The sequence below is a fragment of the Bombina bombina genome, chromosome 5 (assembly GCF_027579735.1).
Source record: "Bombina bombina isolate aBomBom1 chromosome 5, aBomBom1.pri, whole genome shotgun sequence".
NCBI classification, from domain to species: domain Eukaryota; kingdom Metazoa; phylum Chordata; class Amphibia; order Anura; family Bombinatoridae; genus Bombina; species Bombina bombina.
The window spans coordinates 438977956-438994484 of NC_069503.1; the positions used below are offsets into that span (position 1 = coordinate 438977956).

General features: G+C 40.4%; 1 protein-coding gene across 2 annotated transcripts in view; it reads left to right on the forward strand.

Moving 5' to 3' along the window:
* Positions 1–16529, forward strand: part of MRPL3 (mitochondrial ribosomal protein L3) — a 344205-nt gene that overhangs the window by 44940 nt on the left and 282736 nt on the right. For both annotated transcript variants that reach the window (XM_053714297.1, XM_053714298.1), the window contains exons 5-6: positions 4331–4430; positions 5986–6046. In XM_053714297.1, coding sequence (XP_053570272.1) covers positions 4331–4430; positions 5986–6046 — 161 coding nt within the window. The remainder of the gene's footprint in view (positions 1–4330; positions 4431–5985; positions 6047–16529) is intronic.

The window sequence follows — 16529 nt, forward strand, 5'->3', positions numbered from 1 at the left end:
GTGGAGGGAGCAGTATCTACTTTAGCCAAGCGTACCACTATCCCGGTGGAGGATAGTTGTGCTTTCTCAGATCCAATGGATAAAAAATTAGAGGGTTACCTTAAGAAAATGTTTGTTCAACAAGGTTTTATATTACAGCCTCTTGCATGCATTGCGCCTGTCACTGCTGCAGCGGCATTCTGGTTTGAGTCTCTGGAAGAGGCAATTCGCACAGCACCATTGGATGAGACTTTGAGCAAGCTTAGAACGCTTAAGCTAGCTAATGCGTTTGTTTCGGATGCCGTAGTGCATTTAACCAAACTTACGGCTAAGAATTCCGGATTCGCCATACAGGCGCGCAGAGTGCTATGGCTTAAATCCTGGTCAGCAGATGTAACTTCTAAATCTAAACTACTGAATATTCCTTTCAAAGGGCAGACCTTATTCGGGCCCGGCTTGAAGGAAATTATTGCTGACATTACTGGAGGTAAGGGCCACTCCCTTCCTCAGGACAGGGCCAAATCAAAGGCCAAACAGTCTAATTTTCGTGCCTTTCGTAATTTCAAGGCAGGAGCAGCATCAACTTCCTCCGCTCCAAAACAGGAAGGACCTACTGCTCGTTACAGACAAGGTTGGAAAGGCAACCAGTCATGGAACAAGGGCAAGCAGGCCAGAAAGCCTACTTCCGCCCCTAAGACAGCATGAAGACAGGGCCCCCTTTCCGGAGACGGATCTAGTGGGGGGCAGACTTTCTCTCTTTACCCAGGCTTGGGCAAGAGATGTACAGGATCCCTGGACGTTGGAGATTATATCTCAGGGATACCTTCTGGATTTCAAAACTTCTCCTCCACAAGGGAGGTTTCATCTGTCAAGGTTATCAACAAACCTAGTAAAGAAAGAGGCATTTCTACAATGTGTACAAGACCTCTTAGTGATGGGAGTGATCCACCCAGTTCCGCGAACGGAACAAGGGCAAGGGTTTTATTCAAATCTGTTTGTGGTTCCCAAAAAAGAGGGAACCTTCAGACCAATCATAGACTTAAAAATCTTAAACAAATTCCTAAGGGTTCCATCGTTCAAGATGGAAACCATTCGGACCATCCTACCCATGATCCAAGAGGGTCAATATATGACCACAGTGGATTTAAAGGATGCCTACCTTCACATACCGATTCACAAAGATCATTATCGGTACCTAAGGTTTGCCTTTCTAGACAGGCATTACCAGTTTGTAGCTCTTCCCTTCGGGTTAGCTACGGCTCCGAGAATTTTTACAAAGATTCTGGGTTCGCTTCTGGCGGTATTAAGACCGCGAGGCATTGCGGTGGCTCCGTACCTAGACGACATTCTGATACAAGCGTCAAGTTTTCAAAATGCAAAGTCTCATACACAGATAGTTCTAGCATTTCTGAGGTCGCATGGGTGGAAAGTGAACATGGAAAAGAGTTCTCTGTTTCCACTCACAAGGGTCCCCTTCCTAGGGACTCTTATTGATTTTGTAGAGATGAAGATTTACCTGACGGAGTCCAGGTTATCAAAAATTCTAAATGCTTGCCGTGTCCTTCATTCCATTCCAAGCCCATCAGTAGCTCAGTGCATGGAAGTAATCGGCTTAATGGTCGCGGCAATGGACATAGTGTCATTTGCGCGCCTGCATCTCAGACCGCTGCAATTATGCATGCTAAGTCAGTGGAATGGGGATTAATCAGATCTGTCCCCTTTACTGTATCTGGACCAGGAGACCAGGGATTCTCTTCTCTGGTGGTTGTCTCGGGTTCATTTGTCCAAAGGAATGACCTTTCGCAGACCAGATTGGACGATTGTAACAACAGATGCCAGCTTACTAGGCTGGGGCGCAGTCTGGAACTCCCTAAAGGCTCAGGGATCGTGGACTCAGGAGGAGAAACTCCTTCCAATAAACATTCTGGAATTAAGAGCAATATTCAATGCTCTCCTAGCTTGGCCTCAGTTAGCAACACTGAGGTTCATCAGGTTTCAGTCGGACAACATCACGACTGTAGCTTACATCAATCATCAAGGAGGAACCAGGAGTTCCCTAGCGATGTTAGAAGTCTCAAAGATAATTCGCTGGGCAGAGTCTCACTCTTGCCACCTGTCAGCGATCTACATCCCAGGCGTGGAGAACTGGGAGACGGACTTTCTAAGTCGCCAGACTTTTCATCCGGGGGAGTGGGAACTTCATCCGGAGATATTTGCTCAACTAATTCTTCGTTGGGGCAAACCGGAACTGGATCTCATGGCATCTCGCCAGAATGCCAAGCTTCCGTGCTACGGATCCAGGTCCAGGGACCCGGGAGCGGTGCTGATAGATGCGCTAGCAGCCCCTTGGGTTTTCAACATGGCATATGTGTTTCCACCTTTTCCGTTACTGCCTCGACTGATTGCCAAGATCAAACAGGAGAGAGCATCGGTGATTCTGATAGCGCCTGCGTGGCCACGCAGGACCTGGTATGCAGACCTAGTGGACATGTCGTCCTGTCCACCATGGTCTCTGCCTCTGAGGCAGGACCTTCTAATTCAGGGTCCTTTCAACCATCCAAATCTAATTTCTCTGAGGCTGACTGCGTGGAGGTTGAACGCTTGATTCTATCGAAGCGTGGTTTCTCGGAGTCGGTTATTGATACATTAATACAGGCTCGGAAACCTGTGACCAGAAAAATTTACCATAAGATATGGCGTAAATATTTATATTGGTGTGAATCCAAGAGTTACTCATGGAGTAAGGTTAAGATTCCTAGGATATTGTCTTTTCTACAAGAGGGTTTAGAAAAGTGTTTATCCGCTAGTTCGCTAAAGGGACAGATTTCTGCTCTGTCTATTCTTTTACACAAGCGTCTGGCAGAGAATCCAGACGTCCAGGCTTTTTGTCAGGCTTTGGCCAGGATTAAGCCTGTGTTTAAGACTGTTGCTCCTCCGTGGAGCTTAAACTTGGTTCTTAAAGTTCTTCAGGGTGTTCCGTTTGAACCCCTTCATTCCATTGATATTAAGCTTTTATCGTGGAAAGTTCTGTTTTTGATGGCTATTTCCTCGGCTCGAAGAGTCTAGGAGTTATCTGCCTTACATTGTGATTCTCCTTATCTGATCTTTCATTCAGATAAAGTTGTTCTGCGTACAAAACCTGGGTTTTTACCTAAGGTGGTTTCTAACAAGAATATCAATCAAGAGATTGTTGTTCCATCATTATGTCCTAATCCTTCTTCAAAGAAGGAACGTCTTTTGCATAATCTAGACGTAGTCCGTGCCTTGAAGTTTTACTTACAGGCTACTAAAGATTTTCGGCAAACTTCTTCTCTGTTTGTCGTTTACTCTGGACAGAGGAGAGGTCAAAAGGCTTCAGCTACCTCTCTCTCTTTTTGGCTTCGTAGCATAATACGTTTAGCTTATGAGACTGCTGGACAGCAGCCTCCTGAAAGAATTACAGCTCATTCCACTAGAGCTGTGGCTTCCACCTGGGCCTTTAAGAATGAGGCCTCTGTTGAACAGATTTGCAAGGCTGCAACTTGGTCTTCACTTCATACTTTTTACAAATTTTACAAATTTTACACTTTTGCTTCTTCGGAGGCTGTTTTTGGGAGAAAGGTTCTACAGGCAGTGGTTCCTGCCTTGTCCCTCCCATCATCCATGTACTTTAGCTTTGGTATTGGTATCCCATAAGTAATGGATGACCCGTGGACTGAACACACTTAACAAGAGAAAACATAATTTATGCTTACCTGATAAATTTATTTCTCTTGTAGTGTGTTCAGTCCACGGCTCGCCCTGTCTTTTTTTGAGGCAGGTTCTAAATTTTAAATTATAACTCCAGTCACCACTGCACCCTATAGTTTCTCCTTTCTCGTCTTGTTTCGGTCGAATGACTGGATATGACATGTGAGGGGAGGAGCTATATAGCAGCTCTGCTTGGGTGATCCTCTTGCAACTTCCTGTGGGAAGGAGAATATATCCCATAAGTAATGGATGACCCGTGGACTGAACACACTACAAGAGAAATAAATTTATCAGGTAAGCATAAATTATGTTTTTATTCATTTAACAAGCTATCGAGAATATTGTTATCTCATGTGATAAATTGACCGTTGTGATATACCACTTGGTCTAAATTTGTTTTCCTGGGCAAAATGCTTGGCAATCCTTTAGTGTGGTTGTTTATATACTTTCTGTATTTACATGAAAATAATTAGGGAAGAGAATGGACCCTTCAAAATCTTTATTGTTTACATGTCTAGTTTTTTTTTTTTTTCTCCCCGTGTTAATGGCAGATATTTCTTATTTTATGAAAGGTTGGAAAACGGGGTTACAGTAGTTAAGACTTTATTTCTTTATTCTACAGAGATCAGAATCTGTGATGGCGTTTTACAGTGAAGCTGCAGTACCTCCTAAACAGAAAATTAGTATTTTCAAGGTGTCTGATGATGCAATCATCAAGCCAGGTAGTAATATGTCATGCGCATGTCTTCTATAGTTTCTTCACTTTCACAAATGCTTCACAGGGCCAAACATATTACAATAAAGTATTGTAAACACACTTCTACATAAGGCATAGTTAACTAAGCAGCATGTGGATTGAACTGATGCATCCAAGTTTTAGTTTTAGTTTTAAAAGGACATGAAGCCACAAAGTTTTCTTTCATGATTCAGACAGAGTGAAACTTTTTGTTTTCTAATTGACATATATTCTAAAATGTACTTTGTTCGTTTGGTTTCCTTTGTTGAAAAGTAGGTAGGTTCAGTAGCAAAGAAAGGACTATCTCCCCTATACAAATGTGCCCAAATAATGATAGCAGGTAGTAACAAACTAAAACACTGATTTAACACAAACTACAGAAAGTTCCAAATAGAGGAGCGTTGATTATTCAATCATAAAGTCACTGTACAATTTTTCATGGCATCAGGACGTATCAGGACAAAATATCTTACCCCCTACCTCATGAACAGTCCGGTCCTAGGGAGATGGAAGTTCGGTCGCGCTCTCTCTCTGTCACCGCAATTCAGGCGGGCGCTTTTCCTCACTGTCTGTGGGAACATCTGATGAGCTCCGAGTGTCCAATCCGTTCCCTCCTCAGATGTCACGGGCGGGGGGTTGTCAGTCGCTTCCTCAATCCGTATTGGACGACGATGAAGCAGTCAGGCCAACCGCTGAGCTAAGGGAAAAGCTGGGGATATACCCCTTTGAGCCGTGCTTGTACGCCAAGGTAGGTCACAACCAGTAGAAAAACAACAAGTGGAGCGGAGCACCAGCTTTACGCCGTTGTCAAAGCTTTGACAACGGCGTAAAGCCGAAACGCGTCAGCTGGACTAGCTGACTCCCCTTTTACACGTTCCACTATGTGTTTCCCCTTCTGAATTGTTTTAACTTTATTTGAATAAAGAATTTATATATTTTTATCAAGCCATTGCTCCGCTCCACTTGTTGTTTTTCTACAGGTTCAGTAGCATGCATGTGTCTAGAGCAGTATATGGCATCAGTTCTGCAAGAATAAATTATACATATGCAAGAGCTTTAGGTATGCTCTTCATAAAAAAAATACCCTGTGAACTAAGCAAATTTGATAATAGATGTAAATTAAAAAACTTTTTTTTTTTTAAATTGTTTGCTCTAACTTAGTATTTTCCAAACCCAGTCCTCAGGATCCTTTACAGGCCAGATTTTCATTATAGCTTAACTAGACCACAGGTAATAAGCTGATTATTTCACCTGTTCTCTAGTTAAGATATAATGAAAACCTGGCTTGTTAAGGGTCTTGAGGACTGGGTTTGGGAAAGACTGCTCTAACTGAATCATGAAAGAAAAAAAATGTCTTTCCTTTATTGTGTACTATTGTGTTTATTACAAAATTCTTACAATTTGATTTTCAATGTGTTTGAAAAGTATAGACATAGAAACTATCAAACAAACATTTGTGGAAGTGAGATCAAAGTCTGAGCATATTTTCCATATTAGTTTTTTTATTTACTTTTTTTTTCTAACTCTGTTTGATTTGCCAGGTACCCCTCTTTATGCAGCACATTTCCGCCCAGGACAGTATGTGGATGTCACTGCAAAATCGTATGTCCCTTTTTTAAAATGTTTCATATTATTACTATTCTAATTTTATTATTGTTTTACCTGCTAAGAGCAGTGCACAAGGTCCTTTATATTTGACCTTGATTGGCCACAGCAAACGGGGAACTGGGTAAACAAAGGATATTTTAGGGGATTGTATCCAGATTGTTCTGTCATTTCAGAATTTGTAAAATATGCTGCATGTAAGTTTGTGAAAAGATATAAACATTCATTTTTGTATATAGATCTTTTACTATGCAGTGCTAATTTGTTGATATACGCTATTCATATTTACTGATTGCACTTAAAGGGACAGTAAAGTCAAAATTAAACTATCATTAGTTAGATGCATGCAATTAAAGAACGTTTTACTTCTATTATCAATTTTTATTTTTCTATCCTTTTTCAAAGATTTAATCTGCTTAGGCTCATAGTAGTGTGCACGTGTCTTTAGCACCCTATGGCAGCAGTTTGCAACAATGTATAACATTGCGACAGATTTTCTTGCGCACACAGCTACCATAGACACGTACACTTCTGAGCTCATGTTTACTTTTTAACAAAGGTTACCATGGAAAGAATGCACATTTAGAAATGGACGTAAATTGAAATCTTATTACTTTTGAATGCAATTTTTTAAATATTTTTTTTAGATGGTATTGTTATGAGTGTAAGTGTACTTTGTAATGTATTTTTCTTGTTTAGTGACACTTTTTTAGTTTCGCGAAGCAGTTGACCAGAGCTCTGAGGATGCTGTGATAATTTTAGTGTAAATTACGATTGCGTTTACTTTCAACTTGAAACACCCGTGATAAACTCCTTATTGCTTTTGTGTAGCTCCACTTGCAATGTTACCCTAAATGTTTAAAAGAAATATTTATATGTTTGGGAATCTAATGATTTAGAATAATGATTCTAGGATCAATAACAGTTTGTACCATTTTAATAGGACATGTGGAAAAATGACCACTGTGTAATTTTGTTTTATTTTTTTTATTTTTTGTGTCACTATATGATTAATTTGTACCTGCATAAATTGCTGAAAATCTTTCGAGCCTATTTTCTTCTGTTATGTGTGATCAGTCCACGGGTCATCATTACTTCTGGGATATAACTCCTCCCCAACAGGAAATGCAAGAGGATTCACCCAGCAGAGCTGCATATAGCTCCTCCCCTCTACGTCAGTCCCAGTCATTCTCTTGCACCCAACGACTAGATAGGATGTGTGAGAGGACTATGGTGATTATACTTAGTTTTTATGACTTCAATCAAAAGTTTGTTATTTTAAAATAGCACCGGAGCGTGTTATTACTTCTCTGGCAGAGTTTGAGGAAGAATCTGACAGAGATTTTTTACTATGATTTTAACCGGAGTCGTTAAGATCATATTGCTGTTCTCGACCATCTGAGGGAGGTAAAGGCTTCAGATCAGGGGACAGCGGGCAGATGAATCTGCATTGAGGTATGTGGCAGTTTTTATTTTCTGAATGGAATTGATGAGAAAAGCCTGCCATACCGTTAAAATGACATGTATGTATACACTTCAGTATTCTGGGGATGGTATTTCACCGGAACTACTGTGTTAAAGGTCACTAATCCTTTTAATAACTATTCTCATGTTAAACGTTTTTGCTGGAATGTAGAATCGTTTACATTGCTGAGGTACTGTGTGAATAAATGTTTGGGCATTATTTTCCACTTGGCAGTTTTTTGCTTTAATTGTGACAGTTTCGTTTCTCTTCACTGCTGTGTGGGAGAGGGAGGGGCCGTTTTTGGCGCTCTTTGCTACGCATCAAAAAATTCCAGTCAGCTACTTTTATATTTCCTGCATGATCCGGTTCATCTCTGACAGATCTCAGGGGTCTTCAAACTTCTTTGAAGGGAGGTAAATTCTCTCAGCAGAGCTGTGAGAATTCTTATAGTGACTGTGTATAAAAAACGTTGTTTTGTTTTCTTATGTACAAATTTAATTAGTGTTGTTTTTTACTAATGGGAACAAACCTTTGCTAAAAGTTGTGTTGTTTTTAAAATTTGATGCAATAACTGTTTTTCAGTTCATTATTTCAACTGTCATTTAATCGTTAGTACCTCTTTGAGGCACAGTGCCTTTTTTTGCTAAAAAAGATTATAACCAAATTGTAAGTTTTTTTGCTAGTGTGTTAAACATGTCTGACTCAGAGGAAGATATCTGTGTCATTTGTTCCAATGCCAAGGTGGAGCCCAATAGAAATTTATGTACTAACTGTATTGATGCTACTTTAAATAAAAGTCAATCTGTACAATGTGAACAAATTTCACCAAACAGCGAGGGGAGAGTTATGCCGACTAACTCGCCTCACGCGACAGTACCTGCATCTCCCGCCCGGGAGGTGCGTGATATTTTGGCGCCTAGTACATCTGGGCGGCCATTACAGATAACATTACAGGATATGGCTACTGTTATGACTGAAGTTTTGTCTAAATTACCTGAACTAAGAGGCAAGCGTGATCACTCTGGGGTGAGAACAGAGTGCGCTGACAATGCTAGGGCCATGTCTGATACTGCGTCACAGCTCGCAGAGCATGAGGACGGAGAGCTTCATTCTGTGGGTGACGGTTCTGATCCAAACAGATTGGACTCAGATATTTCAAATTTTAAATTTAAATTGGAGAACCTCCGTGTACTACTAGGGGAGGTCTTAGCAGCTCTCAACGATTGTAACACTGTTGCAATACCAGAGAAACTGTGTAGGTTGGATAAATACTTTGCGGTACCGGCGAGTACTGACGTTTTTCCTATACCTAAGAGACTAACTGAAATTGTTACTAAGGAGTGGGATAGACCCGGTGTGCCGTTCTCACCCCCTCCAATATTTAGAAAGATGTTTCCAATAGACGCCACCACTCGGGACTTATGGCAAACGGTCCCCAAGGTGGAGGGAGCAGTTTCTACTTTAGCTAAGCGTACCACTATCCCGGTGGAGGATAGCTGTGCTTTCTCAGATCCAATGGATAAAAAATTAGAGGGTTACCTTAAGAAAATGTTTGTTCAACAAGGTTTTATATTACAACCCCTTGCATGTATCGCGCCGATTACGGCTGCGGCAGCATTTTGGATTGAGTCGCTTGAAGAGAACCTTAGTTCCTCTACGCTAGACGACATTACGGACAGGCTTAGAGTCCTTAAACTAGCTAATTCTTTCATTTCGGAGGCCGTAGTACATTTAACCAAACTTACGGCTAAGAACTCAGGATTCGCCATACAGGCACGCAGGGCACTGTGGCTAAAATCCTGGTCAGCTGATGTTACTTCTAAGTCCAAATTACTTAATATACCTTTCAAGGGGCAGTCCTTATTCGGGCCCGGTTTGAAAGAAATTATCGCTGACATTACGGGAGGTAAGGGCCACGCCCTACCTCAAGACAAGGCCAAAGCTAAGGCTAGACAGTCTAATTTTCGTCCCTTTCGGAATTTCAAAACAGGAGCAGCATCAACCTCCACTGCACCAAAACAGGAAGGAGCTGTTGCTCGTTACAGGCAAGGCTGGAAGCCTAACCAGTCCTGGAACAAAAGCAAGCAGGCCAGGAAACCTGCTGCTGCCCCAAAGACAGCATGAACCGAGAGCCCCCGATCCGGGACCGGATCTAGTAGGGGGCAGACTCTCTCTCTTCGCCCAGGCCTGGGAAAGAGATGTTCAGGATCCCTGGGCACTAGAGATCATATCTCAGGGATACCTTCTAGACTTCAAATTATCTCCCCCAAGAGGGAGATTTCATCTGTCAAGGTTGTCAACAAACCAGATAAAGAAAGAAGCGTTTCTACGCTGCGTACAAGATCTGTTAACAATGGGAGTGATCCATCCGGTTCCGTGGTCGGAACAAGGACAAGGGTTCTACTCAAACCTGTTTGTGGTTCCCAAAAAAGAGGGAACTTTCAGGCCAATCTTAGATTTAAAGACTCTAAACAAATTCCTAAGAGTTCCATCGTTCAAAATGGAAACTATTCGGACAATCTTACCCATGATCCAAGAGGGTCAGTACATGACCACAGTGGATTTAAAGGATGCTTACCTTCACATACCGATCCACAAAGATCATCACCGGTATCTAAGGTTTGCCTTCTTAGACAGGCACTACCAGTTTGTAGCTCTTCCATTCGGATTGGCTACGGCTCCAAGAATCTTCACAAAGGTTCTGGGTGCCCTTCTAGCGGTACTAAGACCGCGAGGGATTTCGGTAGCTCCGTACCTAGACGACATTCTAATACAAGCTTCAAGCTTTCAAACTGCCAAGTCTCATACAGAGTTAGTTCTGGCATTTCTAAGGTCGCATGGATGGAAAGTGAACGAAAAGAAGAGTTCTCTCTTTCCTCTCACAAGAGTTCCATTCTTGGGGACTCTTATAGATTCTGTAGAAATGAAGATTTACCTGACAGAAGACAGGTTAACAAAACTTCAAAATGCATGCCGCGTCCTTCATTCCATTCAACACCCGTCAGTAGCTCAATGCATGGAGGTGATCGGCTTAATGGTAGCGGCAATGGACATAGTACCTTTTGCACGCCTACACCTCAGACCGCTGCAATTATGCATGCTAAGTCAGTGGAATGGGGATTACTCAGATTTGTCCCCTACTCTGAATCTGAATCAAGAGACCAGAAATTCTCTTCTATGGTGGCTTTATCGGCCACACCTGTCCAGGGGGATGCCATTCAGCAGGCCAGACTGGACAATTGTAACAACAGACGCCAGCCTACTAGGTTGGGGCGCTGTCTGGAATTCTCTGAAGGCTCAGGGACTATGGAATCAGGAGGAGAGTCTCCTACCAATAAACATTCTGGAATTGAGAGCAGTTCTCAATGCCCTTCTGGCTTGGCCCCAGTTAACAACTCGGGGGTTCATCAGGTTTCAGTCGGACAACATCACGACTGTAGCTTACATCAACCATCAGGGAGGGACAAGAAGCTCCCTAGCAATGATAGAAGTATCAAAGATAATTCGCTGGGCAGAGTCTCACTCTTGCCACCTGTCAGCAATCCACATCCCGGGAGTGCAGAACTGGGAGGCGGATTTCTTGAGTCGCCAGACTTTTCATCCGGGGGAGTGGGAACTTCATCCGGAGGTCTTTGCCCAAATACTTCGACGTTGGGGCAAACCAGAGATAGATCTCATGGCGTCTCGCCAGAACGCCAAACTTCCTCGCTACGGGTCCAGATCCAGGGATCCGGGAGCAGTTCTGATAGATGCTTTGACAGCACCTTGGAACTTCAGGATGGCTTATGTGTTTCCACCCTTCCCGCTGCTTCCTCGATTGATTGCCAAAATCAAACAGGAGAGAGCATCAGTAATTCTAATAGCACCTGCTTGGCCACGCAGGACTTGGTATGCAGATCTAGTGGACATGTCATCCTGTCCGCCTTGGTCTCTACCTCTAAGACAGGACCTTCTGATACAGGGTCCATTCAAACATCAAAATCTAACTTCTCTGAAGCTGACTGCTTGGAAATTGAACGCTTGATTTTATCAAAACGTGGTTTTTCTGAGTCGGTTATTGATACCCTGATTCAGGCTAGGAAGCCTGTTACCAGAAGGATTTACCATAAAATATGGCGGAAATACCTATACTGGTGCGAATCCAAAGGTTACTCCTGGAGTAAGGTTAGGATCGCTAGGATATTGTCTTTTCTACAAGAAGGTTTAGAAAAGGGTTTATCAGCTAGTTCATTAAAGGGACAGATTTCAGCTCTGTCCATCTTGTTGCACAGGCGTCTGTCAGAAAATCCAGACGTCCAGTCCTTTTGTCAGGCTTTAGCTAGGATCAAGCCTGTGTTTAAAGCTGTTGCTCCACCATGGAGTTTAAACTTAGTTCTTAACGTTTTACAGGGTGTTCCGTTTGAACCCCTTCATTCCATTGATATAAAATTGTTATCTTGGAAAGTTCTGTTTTTAATGGCTATTTCCTCGGCTCGAAGAGTCTCTGAGTTATCAGCCTTACATTGTGATTCCCCTTATCTGATTTTTCACTCAGACAAGGTAGTTCTGCGTACTAAACCTGGGTTCTTACCTAAGGTAGTCACTAACAGGAACATCAATCAAGAGATTGTTGTCCCATCCTTGTGTCCAAATCCTTCCTCAAAGAAGGAACGTCTTTTACACAATCTGGATGTAGTTCGTGCCCTCAAGTTCTACTTGCAGGCAACTAAAGATTTTCGCCAAACTTCTTCCTTGTTTGTAGTTTACTCTGGACAGAGGAGAGGTCAAAAAGCTTCTGCTACCTCTCTCTCTTTTTGGCTTCGTAGCATAATACGTTTAGCCTATGAGACTGCTGGACAGCAGCCTCCTGAAAGAATTACAGCTCACTCCACTAGAGCTGTGGCTTCCACTTGGGCCTTTAAGAATGAGGCCTCTGTTGAACAGATTTGCAAGGCTGCAACTTGGTCTTCGCTTCATACTTTTTCCAAATTTTACAAATTTGACACTTTTGCTTCTTCGGAGGCTATTTTTGGGAGAAAGGTTCTTCAGGCAGTGGTTCCTTCTGTATAATGAGCCTGCCTATCCCTCCCGTCATCCGTGTACTTTTGCTTTGGTATTGGTATCCCAGAAGTAATGATGACCCGTGGACTGATCACACATAACAGAAGAAAACATAATTTATGCTTACCTGATAAATTCCTTTCTTCTGTTGTGTGATCAGTCCACGGCCCGCCCTGTTTTAAGGCAGGTATATATTTTTTAAATTATACTCCAGTCACCACTTCACCCTTGGTTACTCCTTTCTCGTTGATTCTTGGTCGAATGACTGGGACTGACGTAGAGGGGAGGAGCTATATGCAGCTCTGCTGGGTGAATCCTCTTGCATTTCCTGTTGGGGAGGAGTTATATCCCAGAAGTAATGATGACCCGTGGACTGATCACACAACAGAAGAAAGGAATTTATCAGGTAAGCATAAATTATGTTATTATTATTAGTACTGGTGTTATTGTTATTAATTGTTGTATATTGTTGTTGATAATAATTATAGTTAGCATTTAGTGAATGTTTGTTTTATTACGGAATTTTAGAAAACATAAATTATTGATCTTTTCATATACAAGCACAATTTATTTGTAGTTCCTTTACTTTGTCATTAGAAATAGCTGATGTTGTATCCTCACCTATACTGAAACTTTCAATACTTCTGCACTGGCTAAATTTATGTAAACAAGAGGCAGCAGAGACATCCCACTCCATTTGAAGGGATTTTTCTTATAGCAACTTTTAAATACAATTACCTTTTATTAGTTGCTTGCTTGAGTGCATTGTTGATTTATATCGGAGCTAACCTTTTTTTTTTTTTTTAAGTAAAAGAAATACACAATCTATTTAGAAATAAAATGGACTTAAAGGGACATGCCACCCACATTTTTTCTTTTATGATTTAGAAAGAGAATGCAATTTTAAACATCTTTCTAATTTACTTATATTATCTAATTTGTTTTATTCTCTTGATATTCTTTGATGAAAAGCATATCTAGATATGCTCACTAGCTGCTGATTGGTTGCTGAACATAGAAGCATCGTGTGATTGGCTCACCATGTGCATCGCTTTTTCTTCAACAAAGGATATTTAAAAAATGAAGCAAAATAAATAATGGAAGTAAATTGTAATGTTGTTTACATTTCTATTCTCTATCTGAATCATGAAAGAAAGATTTTGGGTTTAGTGGCCCTTTAAGTCAGTGTTTTCCAACCAGTGTGCCGTGGCACACTAGTGTGCCGTGAGAGATCCTCAGGTGTGCCACGGCAGACTGACAACAGTGTGATATATTTTTTAAACTTTGCTTGTTTTTTACTCCCAGTGCAGGGGTAGTTTGTAGGAGGCATGGCATAACAGCACAATACATACAGTATGTGTGTGTTTGTGTGTATGTGTATATATATGCTGTATTAGGCTACAATGTGTGATTTTTTTAAAATTTTGGGATGGTGGTGTGCCACAGGATTTTTTAATGTAAAAAAGTGTGCCACGGCAAAAAAAGGTTAAAAATCACTGCTTTAAGTGAATGCTCACTGACATCATAAAGCTTTGTAGCAGATTAGATACATTACCATATTTTTGTTAGTTTTAGGCCTAAACTGTCCACTCTTGCAGGAAACTATCTCTTAATGTTTTTGATATTTTTTATAAAAAATGGCAGCGCTTTCCTGTAACTGGTTATTGTATTTGGCACCTGTTTCTCACTGTATACAATCTCATACAGTGTTTCGCTATGATTATTGTTCTTTAAATGTGCCAGTGCCTAATAATATGGAAATGTCAGTATTTCTAGAATTGGTGCATTCACTAACTGAATCCATTAATGTTGATGTGTGCACCGGCTTACTTCTCTGCTGAATGCAAAGTTTTCATGCAATATGTATCTTCTTTTTGTCCTGCAAAATATACAGTATCACAATCTGCTTATCTGCATTTATGGGGAAACAATACAGCAACTACGAATTTTAAATTACTTCAATTGATTCTTCAACTGCATTTTTGGAAACCAGTTATAATTGCAAATGTAGTCCAAAAAATTAAGTACAATTTGCAGCTTATGTGATTAAGACGAAAACCGCTTTTTAATGGGGTCATTTTCCATCCGTTTTTGGAATATTCTTAGCCCCGTGCTGTTTCCTTGATTATTATCCCCAGTTCACACAACGACAAGAGCAGCAGCAAGTGAGTGGCTTTGATTGATTGATTCTGGCAGATCATTTCTTTTTCATGAAGGTTTTCAGTCTTACAGAGGCAACAGAGTAACTTTGCAGCCAGGTAAATCACAATAAGACAACGTAGCTGAAATGCAGATTAATCTAATGTTGACTTGAAAGGTTTAAAAATATTTGTTGTGGTCTATGGATTTGTTTTTTAATCGATTAATAAAACGCTGATACACACCATCAACTATGACACTTTTAGAAGGGGGATAGACAGACCTCACCTTTGCCATTGAATAAAAGGTTCAACCTTCCTTACCTTTTGACTTATTTTTTCTGTCCTGGATGGAAAAAATTCCTATCCTGTAATGCTTATAATAAAGTCTTATATAATGTAATATATATTTATTTACTATAATATGTAAAGTATACAACATATTATTACATTTTAATGAATGTAATTATATTTATCTTTGGAGTATCATGCGCCCCTCTTTATTTAATTTTTTTTATTAATATATTGAAATTATGGCTTTATATGACTAATTTTCTGGTTACTCCATTTACCCTTTTTATCCTCTAAAAAGAACGAGAAATTTGTATGATATAACAATTACTAGAGAGCCTTTTGCATTTGATTAATAGAAAGCTTACTCCTATTATTAGATATTGTTAAATGTGTATTGTATAGATTCAGTTCCTCCTGCCTCTACTAAAAGTGCCTGAAATGCACTTTTTTTTCAATGGCCTGATTTTACTTTGTCCATTTGTTAAGTTTTGTTTTTTGATAAATTCGCTAAATTGTATCCTATTCATGTATGAGTATGCTGATTACATGGATCATTCCCCTAAGTTAATACAGATATTTCTCATCTAGAAAATAAAATGAGATCTCCAATCAATGGTGCTGATACTTTAAGAGACAAGTTGGATAGACACAAATTTAAAGGGGATGTATACATAACAATGTCTCTCTTGTAATATTTGTAAATACTGTATATGTAGAAGTGCACTTTGGCTCAGGCAATGGAAGCTGATATTGGTTAAAAAAAAAAATCAATGTTTTTAATTTTAAAAGCTAACATGGTGTTTGGTCAGTGTCTCAAGTCTATGATTTCTAAGGAGTTAGGTGAAATGAGCATATTTTTACCTCCAAAATAATAAAACTCCCAAACAGCAATTTGTATTTCACATTCACGTACAATCCTGCATCTTTTACAATTTGAAAAAAAAAAAGACAAAGTATAAAGAGGTTTAGTAGGGTCAGAGTGAGATAATGTCTACTCACGTCTCTCTACTTGGTGCAAGAGGTACCTGATGATGAAGGCGAATTTGTAAAGGCCTTTGAAACGCATAAGGTTTTTTTTAGAGATAAGCGATCCATTGCTGAATCCAACTCTTTTGTTGAAACTCTCACGGGAGCAGCCTTCATTTGGTGCACTTTGATGGAATATCTCCACCACCCATAAGGCCTCTGTGTTACCTCATATCATTGGGTGGTAATGAATCTGAGTGTGAATTTTTCACTTTTGTATATGATCAATTGCTTCAATAAACTGTGTTGCACTATCACTGGATATTGTGTACTTTCTCCCTCCTATATTTAACCAAGACATCAGCTACACGAGTGAATGGAGAAAAACACCTGGGGGTTATGAAAGGAATCTAGTGAGGTCCCAAGAGGAACAAGTCTGTCTCATTTGCGGCACTTGCCTCATAAGGATTGAGGTTGAATAGAGCTTTGTATTTATCTACCAGTCACACCGTTTGAATTTTATAAAGAACTATAACCACTAGCTTTTGTGAAAAGTGCACATCACTTTCATTTAGCT